The sequence below is a fragment of the Neolamprologus multifasciatus genome, chromosome 12 (genome assembly GCF_963576455.1).
Source record: "Neolamprologus multifasciatus chromosome 12, fNeoMul1.2, whole genome shotgun sequence".
Classification (NCBI taxonomy): domain Eukaryota; kingdom Metazoa; phylum Chordata; class Actinopteri; order Cichliformes; family Cichlidae; genus Neolamprologus; species Neolamprologus multifasciatus.
Window position 1 is genome coordinate 22,275,065 of NC_140450.1, and position 26,176 is coordinate 22,301,240.

General features: G+C 41.8%; 1 protein-coding gene across 3 annotated transcripts in view; it reads right to left on the reverse strand.

Annotated features, from left to right (window-relative positions):
* kiaa0825 (KIAA0825 ortholog) overlaps nt 1-26,176 on the reverse strand; it is a 119,724-nt gene that overhangs the window by 46,247 nt on the left and 47,301 nt on the right. Inside the window, exons 17-22 of one of the 3 annotated variants that reach the window (XM_085181437.1) lie at nt 25,206-25,436; nt 24,827-25,131; nt 24,538-24,644; nt 22,219-22,363; nt 19,977-20,132; nt 17,997-18,091 (exon numbers count right to left, since the gene is read on the reverse strand). In XM_085181437.1, the coding sequence (XP_085037563.1) occupies nt 17,997-18,091; nt 19,977-20,132; nt 22,219-22,363; nt 24,538-24,644; nt 24,827-25,131; nt 25,206-25,436 (1,039 nt within the window). The other 2 variants (XM_085181438.1, XM_085181439.1) reach the window with 2 other exon arrangements.

Sequence of the window (26,176 nt, forward strand, 5' to 3'; positions counted from 1 at the left end):
CTAGAAAAAAAGGGCACAAAATGTTGGAGTGGAGTGATGATTGTATCATCTTTGAGTTGATAGAGTCGAGTCTAAAGGTGAGAACAGAATGACACGGAACTGTACAGCCGAATTGTGAAGGCTCCCGTCATGCTGTCTATGGCCTTATTGGATGAGCCACTCTCAAGGTACTCAGTCTCCATTCAGCGAATGAATCAATAGCTCCTGATTAGATTTTGGGGGGTTACTATGCTGTTTTTGTTTGTTGTGACATCCTCCCTCGCTTTGTGAGGTCTCTGTGCTCCTGCTTGACAAAGGCACCACCTCCTCTGATGGAGGAAGAGAGAAATGGGGAGACAGGAACTGGGGGAGGGGGATCATTGAAAGGGGCCGTCAAGGCTGTTTCTTCTCATTTCTTGTTATGTTGCGCTCCGTGTTGCTGTTGTGTGCAGGCGTAAATGTAAGCATTTATGTTTTCCTGGATCAGTCTTTGGCGATATAAAACATTTGTAGTCATACAGCCCTCACTGAGCTTTTGTTAAATACGTAACAGCAGCGAGTACATGTCTTATGAGACGACGTGTTCTAAAAATGAAAACGGATTCATTTTTTTTCTGTGAATGTCTAATGCTGGACATCCCTGTTACTATTAGTCCTCATTTTGTCCCAGCACCTCATTCTATTCAGTGGAGGAATTGGGAAGAGAAACATAAAGGGGAAAAATAGAAGAAAGCATTTCCAAGTGATGAAGACTCTCAAGTTTCCAAGTACTCAATATACCAGAAAATACATATCAGAAAGACATCCTGTCCTGTCCTAACTGAAACGGTGGAACTGGAAATGAACTACCCCTCACACATCCTCCGCGTGAGACGCATGAAAAACTTTTACTGCTTGGTCCAATTACAAGGTAAAACATTCAGTAGCTGAAATGTATAGCTAGAAATGTTTACAAGAAACTCTTTGAGAAAATACATCCCAATGCATTACAGCCAGGGCAAGGCCAAGCCTTATAGCCATCAAAAGTAAAATCCCCATGTGATAAGGAGCTGAAAGAATCCGATAAGCTGCAAATCTAAACAGGGCCAAAGCATCTGCCTTAATAATAAATGTGCCATGCTAAAAGGTTACTTGAACTGCCGAATTCAAATTTAATTGAGGCTATGTGTTGAATAATTAATCCTTTTCCCAGGGAACACAAGGCACACTGGACAAGCCAATGCTTAGAGCCTAGAGAGACACAGAGGGAGAGGGAGAGAAACAGAAGCAAAGATGGAGGGAGCACTGTAAGGAGTGCGGCACCAGCCCACGCCACCATTCCTTGAACTCTGCCAGAATGCGACCCACTATACAATACAGCCAGGGCATGATGTCATATGCTATATCATCACCCTGGTAACCAGCCTACATGCGGAAGGGAATAAAGAACAACAGAGCGCAAACAGGAGGATATAAAAAAGGGTAAACTCCCCGAAAAACAAACAAACAAAAAGACCAATGAATCAAAGCATTACCGGGAAAAAAGAAAAGCACCCTGAGATGATGTTTGGTAGTTTTGTCGTTATTTTCGTTGTTGTTGGGGTACAAAGGCAGCATAAAGAGGAACGTTTAGCGTCTGTCTTTAATGTTTTTATCAGTTTGCCCCGCTCTCATTCTCCTCCTCCTCCTCCTTCGTCTGTACGTATTTCAGTTGGAGGTGTCTCCTCAGATCTGTGCCTTTTAATGCTGACTGCCACAAATCTTTTGAGGCAGACTACAAAAGCAAGCTGGTAGTAAACTTTTCCCCCTGAAGGAGAAAGAGAGAAGTGCTGTTTGGGATAGCTCTACTCTGAGGGAATCTCTTACCCAACACGGGCTGATCTAAGGGTCACACTAGCCCTCCTCTGCCCTCACCAAGCCTTCAAACATGGACACACCTGCAGCAGTACGAAGGTCTGCGTGGGTTTGGTGTGGTTACGTGTCAGCTTATATTATTTACTCCAGATGAATAAGCAAGGGGACCTTAATGTATTGTTAAGGTGACTTGCAGTGCAGCACACTGCATATGTAAACACAATATTGTGCATAATCACAGTTGTTTTATTGCAATCAGGTCACACTGCAGTCTTTGGCCCCCAACAGCCGCAGCAGCCCCCCCAAAAACACACGCACACACCCCCTTTGCTTTTTCCCATCAGTCCTCTCTGGGTATAAGGCAGCTACTCTCCATTGTTGATCTGACTCTGGGATCTACATTGCTGAGGTGGCGGATTGTGGCAGAGAGATGCCTCTGTCAGGAACGTGCTTATCCTTTCGCTCTAGCCACCCTCTTATACATAAAATATCAAACATCTGAGGGACAATATGCTGACCTGCTTTGACCTCCACACATGCACACACGCACAAAAGTAACACACCCATCCATTTGCACACAGACGCGCAAACACACACACACACACACACTCTGGAAAACAGAGACACACACACACACAGATGCTGGCATACAGTGACACGCACACACACAAACGCTCAGAGAGCTCAAGTCAGCTCACATCCCCCACTTGTACGTGCCTTGACTTTTTTCCATCACCGCCGTATCCCTCAGATGATGTATTTGCGACATCTGGCGGCACTCGCTATATTCATGGGCACTGCGATACAACGCTTGTAGGAGGGAGAGAGAGGGAGAGTGCTAGAGAGAGAGAAAAAGCTATGGCTGCCCGGGATGGCAAAGCAACAGAGGGAAAGAAAAGGGGGGAAAAAGAGCAGGGTAGAGTGAGGGAATCAGGGGGACATAGACGGACGGATCCATTGGCAAATCCCTCGTGAGCTGTAGAGCCACAAGCACCTCAAAACTCCACAGCAAAAAGGCTTGGGTACCCCCTAGTGGGCGCCTGGTGGCAATTGGGGCGTTTTGGGTTTGTGTGTGGTGGTGCTGGTGCTGGGGGGGGGGGGGGATTTTGCTATGAATCCATCAGGGTCAGAGGTCAGGCTTCTTGAGTTGCAGTGACATCATGACAATGGGACACTTCTAGGGCCTCGAAACACAAGCTGATCCATTCTGCTGAGCTAAGGCTCCAGGCCCCTCTTTTCCCACACATTCACACCCTGTGTCAGACGGTGAAAGAGGGAAAGAGCGAGAGAGCAGAGGGGTAAATATGTAGGCCTCACCCCTAGATCCCCCACCCTTTCACCCACATCTCTTTTCTCTCTCTCTCTCTTCCTTTCAGTAGCTAGATTAAAAGCGATGGCTTAATTCTGTCTAATTATCTACCCTTACCCTCTCCCAGCTTCCTCCCCCTCTTTAATCTCCCTCTCCCTATATCTCAGTGTGTGGATACTAATTAGCTGACGTGAAATGCATCTACTATACAAATAGCATGCACAATTATGTGAAAAAAAAATATATATATATATATAGTCCTGCCTTTTTAAAAACATTACATATCTGTACAACCCTTGTGATCCTTAAATGTTTCTTTCATCTGTTGAGGCAGTACAGAAACACCCCCCCCCCCCCCCCCCCCCCCCCCCCCCCCCCCAGCAGCAACTGTCTTTTTGGTGCACCAGTCAAAACGATGATACTATGACTGATGACATTCATCACACATTATCAAATTGCTCAGATAATTGCCAGACATAAGGGGAAAGCCCGCTCTAAATGCCCCAAACACTGAATGGCACTGTTGACTAAACCTTTACTGCAACATTTGATCCATCACCTTAACTGTATGGGCTCATTATTTGTGTATTTTATCACAGTTGGCAATAAACAATAAATTTTCCATGTTTATTTGCTTTATGTAATAACTCTGCAATCTCTACGCGTGCATGTGAGCAAGCGTATGCACGTTACATAAGCAGAAATCACATTAATGAGATCATACACTAGTGTTGAAAGTGCTAATTAGTTGCCGGGTTGAGGGTGAGGAAACTAGGCGAGGATCCTAGTGACTTCAACCATTGTTCCCTAATCCCCTTCGCACATTTATAATTCATTCTATCATGGGCGGCAATGATACAGCAGCGCTCGTTTTGTCTCTTTTCCTTCTCTCCGGTTGGGAAGATGATGGTTTTCTTTTTCCCCCCTTTTTACTCACTTTCCTTCTTGCTGTGAGGTTTCGCTGCGATCATAATAAAATGTGCAGGAGAGGGATGTTCGCCTCGGGACCCGGCTGTCGGGCCACTCTGACAGCTTCATTTGTGGTGTCACTCTTAGATCCTTCCTGTCACTGATATCCAATGCCATTGAACATATATTTGGCCCTCCAACCCAAATAAATAAATAAGTAGTTAACTGTGCAGTGCAAAGTCAAGTGCGGAAAGGTTTTCAAGCCAGTTGTCTCTTCGCTACATTTACTGTGAACTACTTTGCCTCCACCCCCTTTGCTCTCCCTCCACTGCAGCGATGCCTCTACACCCCCAGGGCTGATCCCTTTGTAAATGATCTCTGACGCAAACCCACCTACCCACATACACACACACAAACAAACACACAGTAACACGCGCGCACACACACACACACGCGCGCGCAGGCACGCAAACACAACCCTGTACGGAAATAACGGCAGAATCACTCCCAACACTAACTCCTTTTGCATATAAAGTGTATTCCCAAAGTGCACCATTACTGCATGGAAAAAGAGTAAGAAAGAGAGTTGTTGTTAAGATATGAAGAGTAAGGTGCAACACGAAACAAGAGAAAGACAAATACAGATATGCCAATACACGAGTTAGGTTGTGATAACAAAAAAAAAAAAAAGAAAGAAATAGCGAGAGGGAGAGCCGAAGGGGGAATGATTATGATCGGTGCTGTCAGGTCTAAGATGCTGAGATGACAGAGATATCAGCCATATCTGTTCTGAGTGATAAAGATACAGAGAGACATATATCAACCCACATTGGCCTCCCACTACGTGGACACCACCTCCTCAAGAAGAAATGATGCGCCAACAGCATCCGGTACAGTGTGTATCAAATGACATGTTTCGTGTACGTGTAGCACAATGATTTTATCAAGATACAAGTTATCTCATTTAATGGTTTTCTTATGGTGTGTGTTGTCAGCTCGTCAACATTGCTGTGCTGTTTTTCCCCCACATCATGAACTAAATTTTAAAAATGTTTGCAAAATAATGGGTAAATCTGCTTTTTGGGGTGATACTGTGTATAAGGGTAACTCAAAAAACAAGCAACTAAATTAGTTATAATATAAAAACCAGTTACTCAATTGCAAAATTTTAAAAGACTGATGTGCTACACTGATCAATAATATTCCTTTAAAGCACATTTATGGTTATTTATTATGTATTTAGTTGCCAGTGACCCAACTCTTGCAATTACACATGACATGTGGGTGCAGCTGTCTTATGTTAGCTGCAATATTTACAATTACATTAGTAACGCAAGGAGAAACCCCACTACTAATGCTACTGATACTACTACTATAAAGTTGATATTAAATTCACCTGTAAACCTTCACTGACATCTTAACTTGTAAGCCCTGTGAATGAATGCTGACCTGTGCCTAACTCGGACTCTGTGAAAGTTGGGATAGGCTCCAAGCCCCCGTGACCTAAGCTGGATAAGCGGAAAATGGATTGATGGATTGATCTTTTATTTCATTTTATTTTACATTACCCATCCTTGCTGCACCTTAACATGATTGAGCTTTTAAAGTAATTCAGTGAAGAAGTGCAGTTAAGACTTTAAAGACTGCAGCAAAAACACAAGAGTAGGGCATAAACGTGATTTTGAAGAGACATGCAGAGTTGAAAATGAATGCAACCAGAAATGTGAAAGAGCAGACCAGCGCAGACTCTGATGACTGACTATCCCCTCGGCTCAGTGATACGTTGCTTTTCTGAGGTGGAAGACATGAGCCCAATTTGTCCTGTTGCAGTCATATGAATTCTGCCTCTCCGCTGTAGCAGGATATTTTTAACCGCCTAAAAAGCCCTGCTGTTCTGTATTTGTACTTGAGTTGAGCAAAAATAATTTTATATCATCTCAGTTTTTCAAAACTACTCAGATTTGTTTTCACAAATGCATTATAGCCAAAATAACAACAACAACAACACAGTGAAGCAAGACTAACTTTCAATCAACCAATCACCATAAATTCGTAAAACAAGAAGAAATCCAGTTTTCTTTGACACCTATTAAAACGTGTTTTGTCTTAGTAATGGCCTGAATATATCACACAATCTCAAATAAATATAGACACAGTTTAAATAGAAAAACCTTTTCTAGAATGCCTTTGTTGACTACCTCAAGTAATGTGATGCAGGACCAGAAGTACATATCCTTCAGATACAACTGTATAAGAAGCTGAACACAGCATCTAAGACAAAACCATAGAAAGAGAAAGAGGAGGAAGTTCTAATCAAACAGCTATTCACACACACACACGCACACACACACGCACACACACACACACATATATACAGTACGTTGTGCCACCAGTACCATATTTTTCCTTGTGTGTGCTAACAAGACAGAGAAGTGAAACATGAAATCAGAGATTAAGAAGAGACTCACCTTCAGAGAAAGTGAGAATGAACAGGAAGAGAGAATTTAACCTCCTTTAAACTTCCTCCTCTCTCAGATGCACGTAAGTACTGGATAGAGTGCTGCTAGAAGGCTATATGAAGAGCACTGGGGAAGTCTAACCTTGAGTGGAAGACCTAGAAAAGAGTGGAAGACTTCAAACTTTTTACTCTTTTCAGAGACACATATGAAGAAGGTTGTTTCTGAAGGATAGTCAAAATGGAAAAGGTGCAGACGGGCTAACCTTGACAACAGTGAGGGGCAGAGGGAAGGTCTGGCACACAGTGACAAGAAGGACTCTTTCAGAGGACTAAGAGAGGAACACTCAGTCAGAAGGGGCTAGGCAGGCTGACTGATTGTGGGGTACAGCCCAAGGGTCACGCTCACCCTTAGTAAAGGCAGACACAGGATGGACACACATACAAGGCTCCCACTCATTCACATAAATAACAGAAACTTCAAAGTTCACACACACATCCGCACACACACACACCTCACACACAAAATGCTCTATACCCCTCTGACCAGCTCTTCATCATTACAAGTCAAACTCAAGATGAAGAGAAGACAGATTACAAAACAGATGGAGTGATAGCAGGCCAGATAGGAAGAGACAGGACAGGGAGCCTCGACAGTAATCTAAATGTCCTTTCCTATGATTGTCATTGGCATTCTTATAGACTGGCATGTATCAGCACAATATATCAAATAATACCACTCACCATTCAGTCTGCTGTAAAGGGTAGACCTGTTTCCGTAATGTCATGGGCGGGAGGGGGACATCTAAAAAAGATGCTTCCAGCAAGCCTAAGCCCTGCATCCAAAGAATGCATCAAGATCACTAAATGTCTCCAGTGGCAAATTCAATCAAACCGACTGTTCTTAACAGTCATGACAAAGCAAACATGGGGAGGAAAACAAAGATGTTTTTAAAAGAAAATGACGCAGAGAAAGAATTGATTCCTGCACAAGCAATTCACCTCAGAAGATAAATTCCATCAGTTTGCCTTTATATTTCTTTCTTTTTTTCTTTGCGTTCTTTCCTTTTTCTTTGTCTTCTGTCAAAAACAACTTGGGCTAACATCACAAGCTGTCACATCAAGGCCATCCCCTGCATCTTACAAAAGAGAGAATTCTGCAGCTGGATGGAGCCGCAAACCTCTCAGACACCGAGCCATCGCTTACTCGCAGGAGGTGTAAAGACTAGGGGGGGGGGGGGGGGGGGGGGGGACTTTTTCTATTTCAGCCAGAGTTTGTGCCCTCAGGAGAAACCCATTATGAAACAGTGAAGGAAGTTTTCCATGGAATAACAGTACAAATAGGCATGGATGAAAAGCTCAGGGATGTAAACTCCAACCTTTTAGGCTATTTAAGAAGAAAAAAATGTAAGAATTTGTGCCGAGGGTATTATTCTCCTAAATGACTGCATTGTCACATGATCATTATCTGTCAGATACGAATGCCATGCTTATCAACCATAGCTACAGTGTAGTTGCAACCGATCACAACCCCAGTGCTATAACAGAGTCTTTCATCATGTCTGAATGGACACACACAAACGCACAAAGGTGCACACGCACTTTCAACATCAGCAAATGCTTTCAACCATCAACATCATAGAAGCTAGATAAGTGTGCCCCCTCTTTTGCAACAACCACTGGGGAGGTGAGAGGCCTTGTAGTCAACATGCTGAAAGACTACTCAGTGATCAAAGACTCAGAAAAACATGACCCATGATGGTTTCTCTGAGAAGATTGCAGAGAGAGGGAGCCAAAGCAGGTAAAAGGAGAAAGAGTTGAAAGAAACACAAAGTAAAAAGCTGCAAAGGTGGGGAAACACCGAGTGGGAGAGTGCAATCATATTTGCCATTTGCCACAGCATGCCATATTTACAGTGCAGACTGACCCATAACAAGCAGTGGATATCAACACCTTGTTCTGAGCTGGAAGTGATTTAAAATCTATAATAACTGCTTATTTGCTATTTGATTCCTCTTATTGATTAGGGTGCTTGGACCTTCTGTACACCAATATACATCGCAGGAGACAAATACATAAATATATTTGTATATTTTAATGTTTACCAATGTACTAGTTAAGATGTGTGGCTATTCTTTGCAGTAGACAGTAGGGACATTTGACATTTTATGCAAAATTTACACAAAATGTAAAAAAAAAAAAAATCTTCTAAGATAGGAAATTATGTTTGATATAAAAAGGTATTTATTACAGAAAGCTGTAAGAATGCAAAGGCTTTTATAACCTTTGTCATATGCGTATTAGCTGATGCTGTCAAAAGTCTAAACCTACAATAGCTGCGAAATGGTTGCCCAAATCTCCTGAAAGCAAGTGTTAGTTTAAGTACAGTTACAGTTTTCAGGTTACCTATATAATATACTACATTCCCAAATTAGAATGGAGCAGAAGGATTCAATAAATAACCTCAGAGTCAGTGATATTAATATACACAATACCCACCCGTAACTGTAATTTTCCATACGTACAGTATAGAGTCCAGGTGGTGAAGGTGGGAAAATGGTGCTGTATCTAAATATGACACAGAGTAGAAAAGAGGAGAGGAGAGGCATGAAGAGAGTGGTTTGATAACAGCTGGAATAGTCCTTTTGGCTGTCTATAGATTTGTTGAGACAAGTGTCAAGACAAGTGCACCTCTGTGCTTGCCTTAAATGGCAGAGGGGCAGAAGGGCGGGACAGACTATTTCAATTCAGCGAAAGCATGTCTGAGTGGGTCTGAGTGTTGCTGTGTGTGTGACCGCATGTGTCTTTTTTTGGAAACAAGAGAAAAAAAGAGGGAAGGAGGGAGGGAGGGAGAATGGCAAAGAAAGCTCAGAAAGAAAAAGTGAAAACATGTGTAGCGAGGACTCCTGTACAAAGGGTATTCTCACAGAGTACAGAGATGATGGCATTAGAATATGTATCCAGGGCCCAGGCCACTCTTGGCACTTAAAGAGCCCCTAACGTCAAGTGTCAACTATTATGTGCCATCAGTGGTGACAAAAGGTCACAGAGCAGGACGGATGAGGTCAGCAATGGTACTCACACTCTTCCTCAACATCCACCATTTAGCTTAGCAGTCCCCCAGTGCTCGAAAAGGACTTGCTGTCACTTGGTTTGGGAAAAGGCTTTGCGGTAATAAGCACATCTATCCAGTCTTTTTTACGCAAGATTTTCTTGTGCAGGATAAAATGGCACTTAATTAGGTGAAAAGCGTCAATATTTGCATAGACTCGTTCAGCTAACGATGCGATGTTATGCGGCACGTGCATTAAAAAGCGGTAACATTCACAGATGTACCTCATTTCCCCCGATTAACTATCAAACAGGTACAAATAAAACACACAGGCAACATGCTGAATGTATAAAATGCTTCAGTTGTTTGCTGCTAAACCAGCTCTGTAATTACCTGAAGGATGTTTTAATTGTCGCATGTTCTACTCTTAATATTAGTCAACGCTTTAGCAGCTCTCCGAGTGAGATTGATTGGATAAATCAGTCGGAATTATGGGGAAACAGGAGGCCTGCCAATCAGCGACGTGTGTGTGTTCTCAGTGTGTGTGTAGCTGGGGACCTGCCAGTGCATGAGCGCATGTACATGTTTGTTAGGATGTGAGTGTATTGATGTGTGTGTGTAAACGTACTGTATATAGGGCTGACAGCTGGGCTTGTTCAAAAGACTTACTGAGCATTCTGTCTGTTTGGGAAGCAACAAGCACAGTCTATCTGAACAGGGATCTAAACCCTGTGTCAACAGCATAGTACAACTGGTGTAAACAGTCACTGAGTCAACATGCTATCATATCACACCAATGGGGAAGGAACTCTGATGTACTTTAGTGTAATGCGCAGCATTAATAGAGATAAGAAATACAACAAAAAGACCACTCTACTAGTCACAAATCAAAAAGAGAGCATTAAAAATAAACCTAACAGTCCTATCCACAGCTTAACAGTGTTTACCTGTGCAAATCATGTTAGCGTGTGGAGGTAGGCACTGTGTTTCCACGTAAAATTTCTGTGAATCTGAGTGTGTGTGCAAATTCATATGACACCGTGTGTGTATGTGTGTGTGTGTCAGTCCATCAGCGTGTCGGCGTCACAGCCCTTCACTAAGTCCCAGATTAACAGTGACAGGCAGAGATCCCTCTAATTATCTCTTCCTAGACCACATGCAAATGGCAGAGCCAAGTCGAGAGCAACGATTGGCTGGGGCTGGTTGGGCGCCTCTGATGGACTAATGAGCCTGGCGACAGGATACAACCTCATGATGCACCCCCCAAAAAATGAAAAAAAACCTCTCACCGCCTCACTACATAGCCTCACTAAGGAGGGCACACAAACTTGCACAAACCTGTTCAAGCATTTAGATGACGCTCTTTTATTTTCTATCTTGCACTGGCTTTCCGGGGTCTTCTCTTACACTTTTCTAAGTAAATGGTCTCTGCGCACATACATAATGAAAAAATATATATCCAGATCTAGAAATGTGTATACACTGCATGTTTATGTTGTGCCTTACAGTCAGTTTTTTAATCATTAACAAGTACAAGACCACCGCTAGTGCATATCCTTTCTTAGTTGACATACTTGTGCATAAAAGACAAAATGCCAAACATTTTTCATTTCAACTTTAATTTCACCATGTATCCTCCAATACACTAACCACACAACCAAACACATTCTGCAAGCTTAGAGGCTGACTCGGTATCAATTCCAGAGGATTTGAATAAAGATGGCACATGGAATAGTAAAAAGGATGGAAGCGCATACAATGATGGACTGGAACAGACGGTCACAAACTGGCTCATGACAATGGACTGCTGCAGTCAGCTAAAAAGTCATTTCAGTAAATCAGCAGGAAACATGGCAACAGTGTCAAACAGTCCACCACGTCTTGAACCGAGTCCCAGTTCATCTAAACTGGTTGACAAAACTGGTTCCAAGGGCAAAACATGGAGTTATTTCGCTGACAGAGCTCACCAAAACAAATACCCAGTGGACATGCTAGAAATCCAAAGACAAACTTGATCCAAAGCTGGCAAAGTCAGGTGCAGTAACAAAATGCATGGTGGCTGCAAGTGTGATAAAGTATCCAGTGACAACTGCAGCATGTTACTACTTTTGTTTTGGTATTTATTTTTCAGTTAATGACAGCATTTTTTACGGCTGTGCAAAGATCACAATGTCTGAGGACATTTGATCTCAGCTGGCATTGAGATGACATGAGATATTGTGCATATCTCATTTTAGTAACACTAATATAAGCCTGCTTTCACATGCTTAAACATTCCTCTTTTATTTTTTTACACTGGAAAAAAGTAAAATTGGAAAACTTGATAAAAAAAAAGCTGCATTGCTGAAAAATGGCTGTTTCTCTGTTCAGTCAAACTTTGTTTAAAAAGCTGCCCATAGACCTTGTGTAGTAAGATGTAGTTAAATCTTTTAGGGCTCCAACTATGGTGTCATTCTCCAAAAACCTGGCATCATAACAAGAGAATTTCCTTCCCTTCTGCACCATTTCCCATTCTGACAGCAAAAGCATGTGGAATACAGTCTTTATTTGCAGCATCAAATACCCCAGTGTGTTTGAGGAGCCTTGGGAGTTGCCATTTTTAATCAGGAGAGGGTGGCTTTGTCTTGTCCTTGTTCCATCCAGCATTTCTATCTGTGCTGGGAGGGCTTTTCAGTAGATTAAGCAGCATTTTCATTTAGCTCTGGTGTTAGAGTCACTCCAACTATTTATCCATCCAAAGTCTGAAGCTGGAACAGTCACAGAGATTGCTATTTATACAATTAAATTACATAAAAAATGCTTTTTTTTAAGCAACGTCAGGTACAGTAAGTTGACAAAGAATAACAGGATAATCTAGTTCAGAAGCTTGTTGTGTGGAATAACCAACATGAAGCGAGGGTTATGATGATGAGTAGCAATATTATAGAAATTACTGGTAATAACTGTAACTAATTTAAACCCATTTGGAGTTGGGATTGCAGAAAGGTTTTGAGACATAATAACCCAAAAGAAGTGGGAAAACATATTTTGCACATGCCAGCATTTCCATGAAGAGGGTACACATGATAGTCTTGAGTGTACCTGGAATTTCCAGATACTGACAAAATACTAAAAGGAATACACTGACTCGCCTAACAAATTGCACCATATTCCATAATATTCTACCCGATTATCAACTTTTATTCAGGGAATAAACAAGGATTCATGTAATTTAGGAGATAATCTGAAGTGGTGTGGTCAGTGTTTACCTATGCTGTAAGTAATTTCTAAGAACAGAGCATCGTGCGGTAATGACTGATGTCTTGTGCCCCCAAAATGGTTTGACCATGACCACTCTCTGAGAAGATGGATTTTTCTCGACCCTCGAGATGGTTTTTAGAGGGACAAGACAAATATTTCAGATGTATCACACTGAGGCATCATGCTGGAGGTGAGAGGAGGTAAAGGGAGAGTGAGAGATTAATACAACAGAGGGAGAAAGAGAGAGAGAGAGAGAGCAGAAAAGTGCAGCCTGCCTGCCTGGCTGACAGTTGACTCTGTTGGATGTGACTTTCACAGTCTGCTGGCGGTTTGTGTGGAAGCCATCACATCTGTGACTGGCCGTTTGATTAATGAGCCTCTCAGCCTGTCTATGCAGTTTGAGGAGGGGCCACGGCCTTATCCCAGGCATCACTGATTTATTCGCCTTTGGAGCAAACCTCCAAGTATCACACACGCTAAAAATGTAATGTTGAACATTCAAACACACGCGGCCCGACACATGTACGCCCTCTGTGATATGCTTACAGTATACAAGCTGGTGCAGTGCAGATGCACACAAGCAGGGATGGGAACAGAGTGATGCGCATAAGCTCGTCCCTCTTCTTCACCACCTGCTTACGGCTAATGAAAACCTCAATGTGTCAGTGCTGTCCAGGGGTAGCGAAGACAAAACACGCCATGTATAACCAAGCAGACAAAAGATGTATTCTGTCTCCACCAACACAAACTCCCATCCCAAGCTGTCAGTCAGTAGAGAGGACACCCAAGGAGATCTACGAGAGAAGAAAGAAGCCCTTCCTCAATGACACCTCACACTCTCCTGATTTTCAAAAGTGACAAGTCTTTTGAATTCGTGGCCTCGCAAGATGGAGAGTCTGATGATGGCTTGAGAGCATTTCTTCTTGTTTCTTTGGCAGCGGCAGCCATGAAATGTCACTCTGGCTAACCTTGAAGCTCTTTTCTCCTGCGTTGTTTAATGCTTCCAAGACTAGGGCAACCAACTGCTCAAAACGGTACGGTAGCATCCCCCTTAAAGTCAGATAAATGCTTTGAGAAATACTTCCAGGTACACAAATGTGCATTAGTGCATGCATGCCCTCACAAAAAGATGCACACGTGCTCACACAAATGCACAAAGACGAGCGCACACTCACTCATTCCCTGAAGCGTAAAGTAAGACCATTAATCCAGACACACTGAGATCCAGCTTCTCCCCAGGTTGATCAGCGTCCGTGGAGAAAGACGAACGTTCTGACATATTTGTTTTTATTTTATTCCCTGAGAAAAAGGCCCGCCATATGGCAGCGCCAAGGAACAGATGGCGATTGCCCACTTCCTGAAAGCACAAGCGTCTATCGCCGCAATTTAAGGAGCCGCTCAAGCAAGAGAATGCCACAGACTGGCATTTTTCCACAAACTGCTATTGTTATAGACCAGAGGGGTAACAGAAACAATGAGACAATTCAGAGAAAATGGTTTAGTGTTCAGTAGTTATACTGTAGCTAACTATATTAAGCCAGCAAATCTAGAGGTCAATACTACTAGTACCCTTTTACTGTCAATGCGTGTGTAATAAAATCGTACCGAGCAGTGCTTACTCAGAAAATAAGGTCTAAATATAGCACAGCTACAGTATATCTAACTCTGAATTTACTGCGGGCCAATGCATGACGTCTTTCTGTTGCTCCACGCTGATTTTAAGACCGTGTAGCCGGAGCAGTAGAACTAGCAGATCTAAGCATGAATGTCCTTGGACGATATTAGATCCTTATGATGGAGTGGAAGAGTGCCAAGTGACACATGAGGCTTCATCTCTCATACTTGGCTACCCCTTAACAACCAGGTCAGGGGACCTTCTCTGACATATAGGTGCAAGGAAACTGTTTCAAAAAGTCACCTTAGCCGATGACAGCTAAAATGTGACTTTTGTCTGTTGCAACACATGACACTTGTTCAGACTTGTTTCATTTTTCCACGGATGGAAAAGAAAAATGACATAAAAGACCGTAGCACTCGAAGGCCTTGGGACACAATCAGAGTCATAGAAGAAAGAGAAGGGTCAGCACTCCTGGCATTATTTCCAACCTACAAAGGGCCTGAGCGGTGTTTTTTTTTTAATTGTTTTGTATAAAAGTACGCTCAGACAGAGTTACAAGTGTTCACTAAAGAAAAGGGGATTTGAAAGTGCGACCAAGGACAAAGCAGTTGACTTATCCATTTGCAATCCATTCGCTGAAGAGAAACTTCAGCATCAGTTGAAGCACTTAGTGCTTTGACTCAACGCTTCTGTAACAAAGAGCGGTTCATAACTTGAAGTCAAGGAATGAGACAACCTAGACAAATTTCAATTCGTAATGCATCGAAATTAATATAAATGCATTCAGTACAGTTTGTTCAAGGTGAAATGTTAAGTATATATGAGCATGTAAGGAAGATACTTTTTTTTTCATATGCAAAAACTTTAAATCTGTTAGAGATAAAAGAAGACACTGAAAACTTTAGGGTGGCTGAATTTTACCAGTTAGTTCTGCTGTTAGACCTTGATTCACAAACAGAGTATGTGTTGTTTCTCTGGTATAAGCCTATCATAAGTCAGCTGCACATCAGTGTCTATAAAGATGTCCATCCATGTAATAGAGGTACTTTCAGCTGCTCACAAAGGGTTGCCACAGCAGGTAGCTTCTCATTTTTGATTTTTATATCTGATGCCCTTCCTGATGCATCCAACAAGGGATTTGTGTCTCCTCCTGGAGCTAAAACAGGGATCTTTTGATTTTGCAAATGTAGAATTCAGAGCCACCCATCCATCCATATAATAAGGGGGAAAATAAGGCAAGTAAAGTAAAAAAAAAAAAAAATCTATTTAGCAAAGAAGTTAGCCTTCCTTAATAGGTTTTTGAGGCCTATCATTTATCACAGCTGGCCAAGAACCAACAGGTTGGTCAGTTTCCCAGACAAACAATCAAAATTTGACCCTGCCAGGCAGTACTCCATCAAACACATCCACTAATCACTGCTTCTTACATTGTTTTTAACAGTAACAACGTATTTAACAAAGCCAACCCACCATTTAGTCAGAAAACAAGTGGTTTTTTTTACATAAGTAATCCATCTGCCCATTAATGTATCAAGTCTGCCAGGAAGCCAGGTCATATAGTCAACCCTGGGGGTCCTTCAGTAGTATTAATCAGTCTGGTTTCTGCTGAAAAGCTCAATCTGTAGATGATGGATGAGCCATCATGCCAAGGGAACTGAAGTGACAGGTGACAAAGAAGGACACACATATCTGTATAAATCCACTCTCCCTCCTGTCTGGCCCAAGCGTTACACCGTCAAGGTAGCAGGGTGAAAGTGTATGTATATGCATGTGTGTGTACGTGTGTGTGCCGACATAAGTGTCTCAGCATGTGTCCCGCTCTGCTAATGAAGTCATCTGAACAGTGATTTAACAGCCCTGGTTTAAAAGCCTACCGCCCCTTAACTCATAGCCTTGCTCCATTAGAATGTGATATAAACCCTGGGCACAATAACTGTCCTGCCACTATCACAATATATAGGAGGCCAATGGGCCACACTGCTAAGTCACACAGCCCGGGAGCAGAAAAAAATATTGACTGTGTACAGGAAGAGAAAGTCATTCAAGGAGACTAAAAGTTAGGAGGTAGAAATTCACAACAAGGTCTCAATAAGAGGACTTTTTATACTGTACGGGGTAGAAACATTACTATTAAAATCATCAAGAGGGTGAGATATGCTGTGGCTTTTTCAGCAACTGGAAGCAGTGAAAGAGTAATTGTTGTGAAGTGAAAACAGCCGAAGGCGCTTCGGCCTGTGGTTACGCAGAAAGTGTTCCTTATCTACACTAACAAATGGATCAGTGGATGAGACATCAGTGTGCTTATCCCATGAACGGCCTTCTATAGCTTGAAGGATATTTCTGAGTCACAGATTGATCTGAGAAAAACTTTGACAGCTTACATGTCGCCAGTCCATGAAACTAACTTCCTGCTCTGTGCGAGCAACTTGTGCTGAACCAAAGCCATTCTCCAAATCCTCCATGAAATCTGTTCCTCTGGCCCAACAAAGACAGGCTAATGAGGCAAATGACAGAATCTCAGACACTTTGATACTGTGAGATTAGGGTGAATTATATAACCTTTAACCCCTCCCACTCCCCATCCTCACACTTTTTGAGTCCTTGTCAGAAGTGATATGCTTTTTCTCCGTGTCGCTCACAATCTCAAACTTCAAGTCCAGACCCTCTTTTTCTATGTCTCTTCCTATCGGACTTCATATCCTTTTCTTTCAGTTTCTATTCATGAATGCTGAAATACTAATTTGGCTCAGTCAAGCAATGACAGTATCTGTTTTAGCATGCAACAAAGCAGCGTATAAGGGGCGGAAGAATAGAGTATGTGTATGTGGGTGTGGGAAGAGGGGGTAGAGGCATGGAGGCGACAAAGCTCGTCACAGCGTAGCACAGAGCTGAGTACTTCACCCTTATTAGGCCCGTGTCCTTGGCAGATGCAGAGCTTGCCCTTTGTTAGAAAGGTGTGTGTGTGTTACAATGGCAGTGATTTAGAATGGATTGGGCGTAGGTGTGGAGACAAGGTGCACTAGCCCCATAGCTCCCTGATAGCTGGCAGCGTGACAGCTGTGAATGGAGAACAGGGAACAGCCTGAAGTATTGCAATCTAATATGTGTCACATACCTGCATAAATATTTATGCCTGTTGCAAAGTAAAACAGGAGGGGAGGGGGAGGAGAGGATGGGACAGGAGTGGTGGACTTGGGCGAAAAACTTCAATCAGATGACACAAAAATCCGAACCAGCCTGTTTTTTATCCATCTTTATGTACCAACCCCAAGATCTCAAAAGTATCTAATAAGCAGGCATTACTCAATTACCAAAAATTGTGTCTGTGCAGTCAGTGACACATGCATTCACAGAGAGGATTTCATTGATCCACTCCATTCAGCGCACACAGTATATGATAGCACTCCAATATCCTCTTTCCAAAGATTTCTTTCCACAGCACAGCCCGCATTATAGAAGACACAATCGGGAAAATGAAACTTTATATGCTGATAAAAACCATCTGAGGTCTGTACCGAGGCGAGTAATTCACAAAATGACAGCACAAATGAAACACAAAAAGACTCATACAAATACATATATTGCAACAGAAATGTTTTACCTGTTGGCCAGCAGAGCTCTGAAGGTGACCCGACTCATGCCCTGATAGGCTGGGAGCAGCCTTGCCCAGTCCCATGCCCAGTCGACCACAGCACTCTGTTGATGTATGAGGATAGTGTTTGTTAGTTATTAATCAGGGTTAATACCATCAGTGCATTACCGCTCCAGCTGGGACCCACTAACAAAAGAGGAGGGGGGTCTCCAGCGCAGGCCACCGACATCAGGCGATCAATCATGTCCGCACAAGAAGGTTTTTATTCCAATAAGACAGCAATTAATTTATAAATCCATTTGGGGGATGTAGCCATCATTTATAGAAAGATAAATCAATTTTTGGAGGGAGTCGTTACTCTTCTTGCTATGCCTTTTTTTTCCTCTTTCCATCTTCAATGGCACTCTGCCAACCCCCCACCTTCCCTTCTCCTTTTCTTTCCCTCTATTGCTAACTCTCACTCTTTTTTAGAAATACACACATACACACTCACGCGGATGTGAACAGGGAACACACACACCTGGCACCATCACCATATTGGGAAAGCAAATAAAAATCAGATTGCTTTGATTGTAAAATGTCACTCTTAACTCCAGGCTGAGTTTTATTGACAAAAGGAGGAGAACTCTACTTGTTCCATCCATCCATCCGATCCCCCCTCTGCTTCTTCCTCGTCTGTGATTGATGGGTGTAACTTTTTCCTCCTCCCTCCATTTTATTTGACAAACAACACAGGCACCTGAAGCGGAGAAGGCATTTTAATCATTCTCTTAATAGGGTGTTTCTATGCAAAGCTATGCAGCCTCCTGTGATAAGCCGAAAACAGGCCAAGTCTTAGAAATTAAATGGGACTAATGTTCTTGAAAAGCCACAGCAAGAACTGAAGCTGCTATAAGGGACAAATATAAGAGTCACAAATACAAATCTTTATCTTTTTCATAGCTTATGTATTGTATTTATCGCTCTATGTTTCCCTTTTTGTTTCTTCTCTTTCTAATCACCCTCAACTGATCTTAGCAGATGGCTGGTCCTCCCTGATCCCGACTCTGTTGCAGGGCTCTTCCTGTTAAAAAGGAGTTTTTCTTTCCCACTGTTGCCGACTGGTTACCCATAGCAGATTGTCTGATTACTGGAGGTTTCTAATATTGTAGGGTCTTTCCCTTTCAATATGAAATACCTTGATGTGACTGTTGACTGAATAGGTTCTGTACAAATGAAACTGAATTGTATTCAATTCTAATAATATAAATATTAAAGTTATAATTCTAATCCTTAAAAAAAGAAAGCAGAAACACACACAAGCCTATCTTGAGAAAATACTTACTGCTGTAAGTGTTATAAGTACCATTGTATCTCTCCTAACAGTGGGGGATATCATAGTAATAGAGGGGAAATGAGGGGGAAAGCGAGCAACTCTTACAGTGAGCTACCTGTAGGTAGTCTCAACCCTGATATGGAGAAAAAAAAAACCTAACAATTAAATGAACATCATGGTGACACTCCTGGGGATAAGTTCAGGATAAGAGGCTACATGGTTCAAAGCCCCAAAGAAGTGCACTTTAAGACTGCACTCTCCTTTAACATTACTCACTTCTTTACAAAAGAAAAAAAAAACTTCTCTCATCTTTTCACCTCTTCGGCGTTCTTTTCTTCCTGCCAGCCTAACTCCTGCTCAGAAAAAGACAGCAACCTAAGGGGAATAGGAAAGCCAAGCCCCAGAAAGACCTGACAACTTCAGAGACTACCACAGTATCCAGTTCACTAGAGACTCAAAGAGCTTCTAACCTTCAACATTAAGCTTCCGGCCTCGGTGAAAGTTATAATGACACCACGCTGTATGTCACAAGTACACCCACACAGTACAAAGTCTGAAAACTGGAAAAAAGTTCACATGAATATCAAAGATGTTTCACACAACTAAAACAAGTTTTAAACACTTATTTGCTACCAGAATATAATATAATGTTAACCTTAAAAGGCTTAACACACCTGATCCAGCTTCTTCTTGCCAATGTGGTCAAACTGGTGGAGAGGATTGAAACGGGCACCTCCAACATGACTCTCGGGGCCAAGATCAAACTTCACAAAAAGAGGAGGATCATTTGGCAAGTCTGAGCTTCCACTCAGTTTAGACATCAGCAGTTCCTGTAAGCAGGTTATGAGGGTGGGATGGAAGAAGAAAAACACAGGAGACGGATGCGTTGTGATTGATTAGATTGATAATAAATAAGCTGTAAATAAAAAGGCTGACAGCTAGAGTGAGGCCAAAAGGTTTTGTATAAGTAAAATAACTAAACTCAAAGTCGATCGAACAGACCAAACAAAAAAGAGTCCAGTGGAGTTTTAGCGTCTACTTACGTGTATGGCTCCACCCTGAGCCATATTTCAGTGAATGAATAAAGCAATGAAAGACACATATCAAAACAAAATATGTACAGATGGAACGAAAGAGAAACACAGGTTTTTTACACTAGTGCACTTTCTGGTGCTGTTTCTGTAACCTTTGCTGTAGTTATAATGCATGTGTCTCACAATAGGTCCAGCATATAGTAATGAGTCTTTGTACACTATGACTCGATGTGTGTGTTCATGCACACATAGGCATCCTGGTGTGAATTCGGTATATTCCCATCCGTCAGCTTGACATGGCCTCTGGACCTCCTCCTCCCTCTCCTCACCACCAACCCAGTCTGTCCCTGACCTGCATGTTCTTGCCTCGACCTTGGCTGGGTAGAGACGCTGGAGCTGCCAGAAGGATAACTCTTGATTCTTGAGGTTCCCATTCACATTCTCTCAAATTGCCGAACAGAGTTATTATATGTGTTAACACTTCAAAAACATCAAAAACACATACTCTATATGTCCATGCTGGATCCTATTAGATACAGATTATGAACTCCAACTAGACAGAGAAAGGTAAAGAGGTCCGATAATGCAATTTAGCCTACAACCCAGGCTAAAATGTAAAAAATAAGCTCATTTAGGTAGTTCTATTAATTATATTAGTCTTAAGACTAAATGTCCAAGAAGTGTTGCATTAAAAATAAATTAAATTATCTTTCTTTTTTTTCATATAGCATGAAGAATAAAGTTTTTTAAGATTTAGTTGTAGTATGTCATGTCCTTGTTTCATGCTAGAAAAACTAACATGTTTGCATTCAGAAGATTGGAGAGGGATAACAGTCTTCCCAGCAGCACTACAAACACTCTGGGATGGTGTGCTCATTACAGAAATACACAAGCAACTTCAGAGACCAAAAGAAAAAAAAAAGATGGAAAAAACCCACAAAAATAGCATTTGTGTCTTGTGATAGGCTTGTTAATAACCATTGCAAACTTTTGAATACCGTCCAGTATGCATGTAAAAATGAATGGAATCAGACACAAAATTCACATATGATGTGAGAATGCAATCAAACTGTTTATGTACATTTTAGGACACTCGAGCCAAGCTGGCATAATGTTAGCTTACAACCAGCAGTTGATGATGTTTACACATCAACAACTGCTGTTGTGCGTTATAGAGCCCCAACTTCAGTTAGCAACATCCATAAAACACAATTAGGTGGAAGGACGTCCAAGTTTTCAAGATGGCATGGCAACATGGTGTAAGTGTATGAGAATGCATCAATTTGTTGGACTAACACTAACTATTTATGAGTACAGTATTCTCTTTTTCTATTAAGTCATCTCAAAAAAATATTTACTGTACCTTTAATGTTTTGCTTTTTCAACTTGATTTTCATTGGACAGGAAACAGCAACATTCCAAAAAAGTGTTACTAAACCAGTTAAAACAACTTAATATGATTTTTGGCTTTTCAACAACCACCAAAGATCTTTTTTAGACATCATAAGAATTTAGCTACAATAGGCTAATAAAATCTAATCGATTTGGGGACTTTTAGAAGAATAATTTTTGAAGTAAATTTCATAAAATAACTTCTACTTGAGTTTTAAAGGGCTGTTCTTCCTCATTGAAATCTCTTCCAAAAAGCTTTCCACAGAGTCTAGTAACTCCACGAGGCTTCCTCTGCTCTATATGAGGTGAGTGTATTACACTGGAAATCACTGTAGGTTTGCACCCTTGAGGTCACTTGAACAAAAGACGATCAGAACAAGCAGACTGCACACAAGCAGCAGCCCTCTTCCCTCTGTCTCCCCCTCCTGAACAGCCTGCGGCCTCAGGCCAGCAGCCACCTAATTGCTGGGGAGAGCGAGTACTTCCCTACCTCATTGCCTTGGATGATGTGATAGATCTGCCTCAGGTAGCTGCTGCCACCTGCTTTGTGGCAGACCTCCAGCAGCATCAGGCCTATTTTCTGCTCAGTCAGTTCAGCTGCAGCAACTCCTCTCTCGCTTCCTTGTTCAAATACACTGAGAGTGAAACAGAGATGGGAAGAGGAGAACTTAGTAAAGACAACACAAAGAAAAAACCCAGAGTGAAGAACATAGAAGATGAGAGGAGCAGAAGGAGGCAGGGTGTCGGCTTATATTTGAATACCACCTCTGGCTAAGGAAGTATCTTCGAGTTTGGAGAGGAATTTGGGCTACAATTTAGAAATTGCTATGACTGGAAAATTAACTGTATTAAAATTAAAGTTTGTTTTTTTTATTCAGTTACTTCACAAGGCAAAAGAACTTCAAAATGTAAGTCTTGGCAAAACAAAAAAATTACATTTTGCTCTAGTATCTGAAAACCAATCAGACCAGTCAAATCTTCAGTGGTGAAAATGACCAAGAAATACCAAAATCATTTTCACTATTTTCATTATAATTCATGAGATACATGAGACATTTTAACCAAAGGATGCCATTGCACTGGACTGGAGTGCGTGTGTGTATGAAGCTTGTATGTAATTGTATGTCAAGGTCCGTAGGCTTGTATTTTCCCAACCCAGGTGAATGCCGGCACCATTTTCCTGCCCTTCCTGTATGGATGGGTATCACACTACCGTCCATCAAATCTTCTCTTTCACATACACTCCCTGTCATTGTTCTCTCTCTCTCCTCACGTTTGTAATTATAAAGTGGCAGAAACGGTGTCGCCTGTCAGCCAGCCATTGGCTGTTTGACATTGAGAGTTGCAAAATAAGAGGAGTCCCGTCTCGTCCATATACATCGCCTCATTCTTTTGCCCGGCGCCCTGGCGGTGGTGTTGTCGGTGATGGTGGCTGTGCATCCGTGTCAGCACCTGCGCTGTATCCTTTCCTGTCCATCACTGTGCAGGTGAAGCAGATGATTGGATTCAGTCAGCAGGGTGATTAATGAGGGCCCCTCTGGATTTGGGACAGCCTATCAATCATGTCATTAGGGCCAATGTGCCCTGAAAGAGGCAGACCTCCGCCAAGGAATAACTGCATTCATCTTCATCTGTGTATGCATCCCGTCAGCCCAGCCAGGGTCACCATGATGGAGAACAATAATCTTCCCCTCTACAAATTACTTTGCAAAGACAAGGTGGGTGCTGTTGGGGAGGGGGTGGTGGTAGTGGTTTACAGTTAGGAAAGGAAAAGAGAAAGGTAAAGATGAAGGAACTAAAGAGGGATCGTGTAGGGCCAAATGTTTTTTGTGAAGGTGTTTACTCTGAATGTGTGTGCGCACAGGATGCCAGTAAGAGAAGTGCCAGTTGTTTTTGGAGTTATTACAACCTTCCTCTCTCTCTTCCTCGCTCTCTCTCTCTGACACTGTATTCTGATTGTTTACAAGCCAGGCGTCACTTCCCTGTGAAGGTTAGTTTAATGAATAGTAATGATCCCACTGACTGCCTCCGACAGGTGATACATAATCACTCTTCTTTCACTTTTCCACCCCCTCACCACCCCTCAGCCGCCTCGTCTCTTGCCTTTTTTTCTCTGCACTTACCCCCTCTTCCTGTCACTGTAACAGACAGCATTTCCTAGAACTGGTCATAATCTATTCAGTGTCCTTATTTATTTCATTTTTTTTTTTTTAATGGTTACGCTACTGAATCAACTTTATATGAGGATGAATGTGTCCGGAGTTTGCTATGATTAAGTGAGCGACCAGAAGACAACATTTCTGGGAACAAGCAGCAAAATGCAACGCCAAAGGTCACAGATCAGCCAAAAACGAAAGCTGTTTTCCCATCATTCCACACTGCAGTTCATTCAGTCAGGCATGTGCATCATTTAGCACAACAAACAAATCTGAGATTCATTGATTTTACTCATACAGATTGTCAGTAAAAAATTATCTTGGTTACATGATACATCAAAATTTGAATGCTCAATTAGAAATGCATGTCTAAGTTGCATTTGTTTAGTGTTTTTCTAGGTAATTCTTATGGCAAGTAGCGAAACATACCATCAGTCAGTTTGATGCATTTGAACCTCCTCCTTCAGCAGACAGTCAGCCCTTATTTTTGACAATCACAAAATTACATTCGGGGAAATAAATTTTATGAAAAGATTTTGAGGCTGACATCAGTAGTCTATACTAAATGAGAGTGAAGATGGACTAAGAAAAAAATAGCACTTAAGCTACTGTTGGCACCATTCTAATGTTGACCTCTTTCCATATCCTCCTACCTGTCTGAGCAGAGTTTGCGGGCCTTCTGCAGCTGCAGTTGTGTCCACTTTGGTCTTTTTTCCTCCAAGGCCTGTATAACTTTGTGCACTGAAGGTTTGGGAACACCCTAACAAGGCAAATGAATAAAAATATGACAGACATTAAGCCAGTCATCATATACAGAAATGATATAGACAAACATATAAACATACAACGAGATATAAAAGGTCTGGTACAACCCACTACTATTTGTAATTTCTAACTAAACCCTCTACCTGTTGTGGCTACCACATAAATTTCAGCCATTACCTTTTGCTGAATGCCTATGGCCGCCTGTACGCACTCTGCCAGCAGGGACAGGCGGTCTTTTGCTGAGCGGTCCAGAGCCAGACCACTGATCTGTTCTAGTGTGTCTGGGTCTTCTAGGCCCTGGATCAGGCAGCCCAGCAAGGCCCAGATCAACAGGCCCACTAACCGCAACTGCCGGGCATGCTGGGAAAGGTGCTTCTCTGCCACTTGGAATAGAAAGCGGATCGGGAGTGGCAAGGATGCTACAGCCATGGGCAGGTTGGTGAAAATGAAGGACAATGCTTGAATTGCTAAGGATATGATAGCTAGAAGAAGAAAGAAATGTTAGTAAAATTCCTTGAATTTTATCTTGAATGTGCAAAACTCAGTCTGTGCATACTTTTAGCAACAGTGTCCTTTCCCTTTACATCCAGTGGTGTGTAGTTCCAGTCCTTGGGTATTTTAGCCAGGACATTCTCTGGCACAGTAAGCTTGAACAAGGCTGCACCAGGCTCCTCTGTGGCCTGCCAACCCAAAACCATGGAGACGAGGTGTTGCAGAAGGCTATTGGTGGATTTTGTGACTATGTCCCGTATACAGCTGACAACTATAGGTACTGTCCGTGTGGTGTCTGACAATAATAAACAAAGGAAGCAGATTTTTTTTTAAACAAGGGTCAGCTAAAGAAGATCAGATGAATGACTCCAGACCGTAATTATTATTTAATTTTAAGATTTGGGGAAAAAAAATATTGGTAAACTGCATAAGATAAAAGTACAAGGTTAGTGTTACAGCAACAAACTGTTAGGTTTGTTAGGTTACTGAATTCACATACTTTGCACTAAAAATGTTAAATTTGAAATCAATACTTTGTGTTTAATCTGAATTTTTTAGCTATGTCAGAAAAAGGCGGATATGTTGTCAAAACCTTTCAAAATGATACGAATGATAAGTTTATTTAGAGAAAACCTCCTTATACTGTTATAATTATCCCTGCACTAGGAATATGTTTATGAACATGTTACTGTATAATGATATAAAAATGGAGAGTGGATGCTTACACATTAGATCAGTTGACATTTCATGTTATAGTTATTGTGCTTTGGGATTTATTTTTAAAGCAACAAATCAAAAGTCAAGAAATAACTCTACTTTTCAAAGAATGACAAAAAACAGAGACATAAATCATTTATATGAATCCATATAGTGTTAAGGTATTCTCTTAAAATATCTGCACCAAATGTGAGTACTCAAGTTCAAACAAAAATCAGATGCTCTCAATCAAATCCAGGTGGCCTGATAGCACGAATCTTGCTACGTTCTCCAGGTTTACCGTTTTTCATCGGTTTGCCCTTTTATATCTCGCTCATA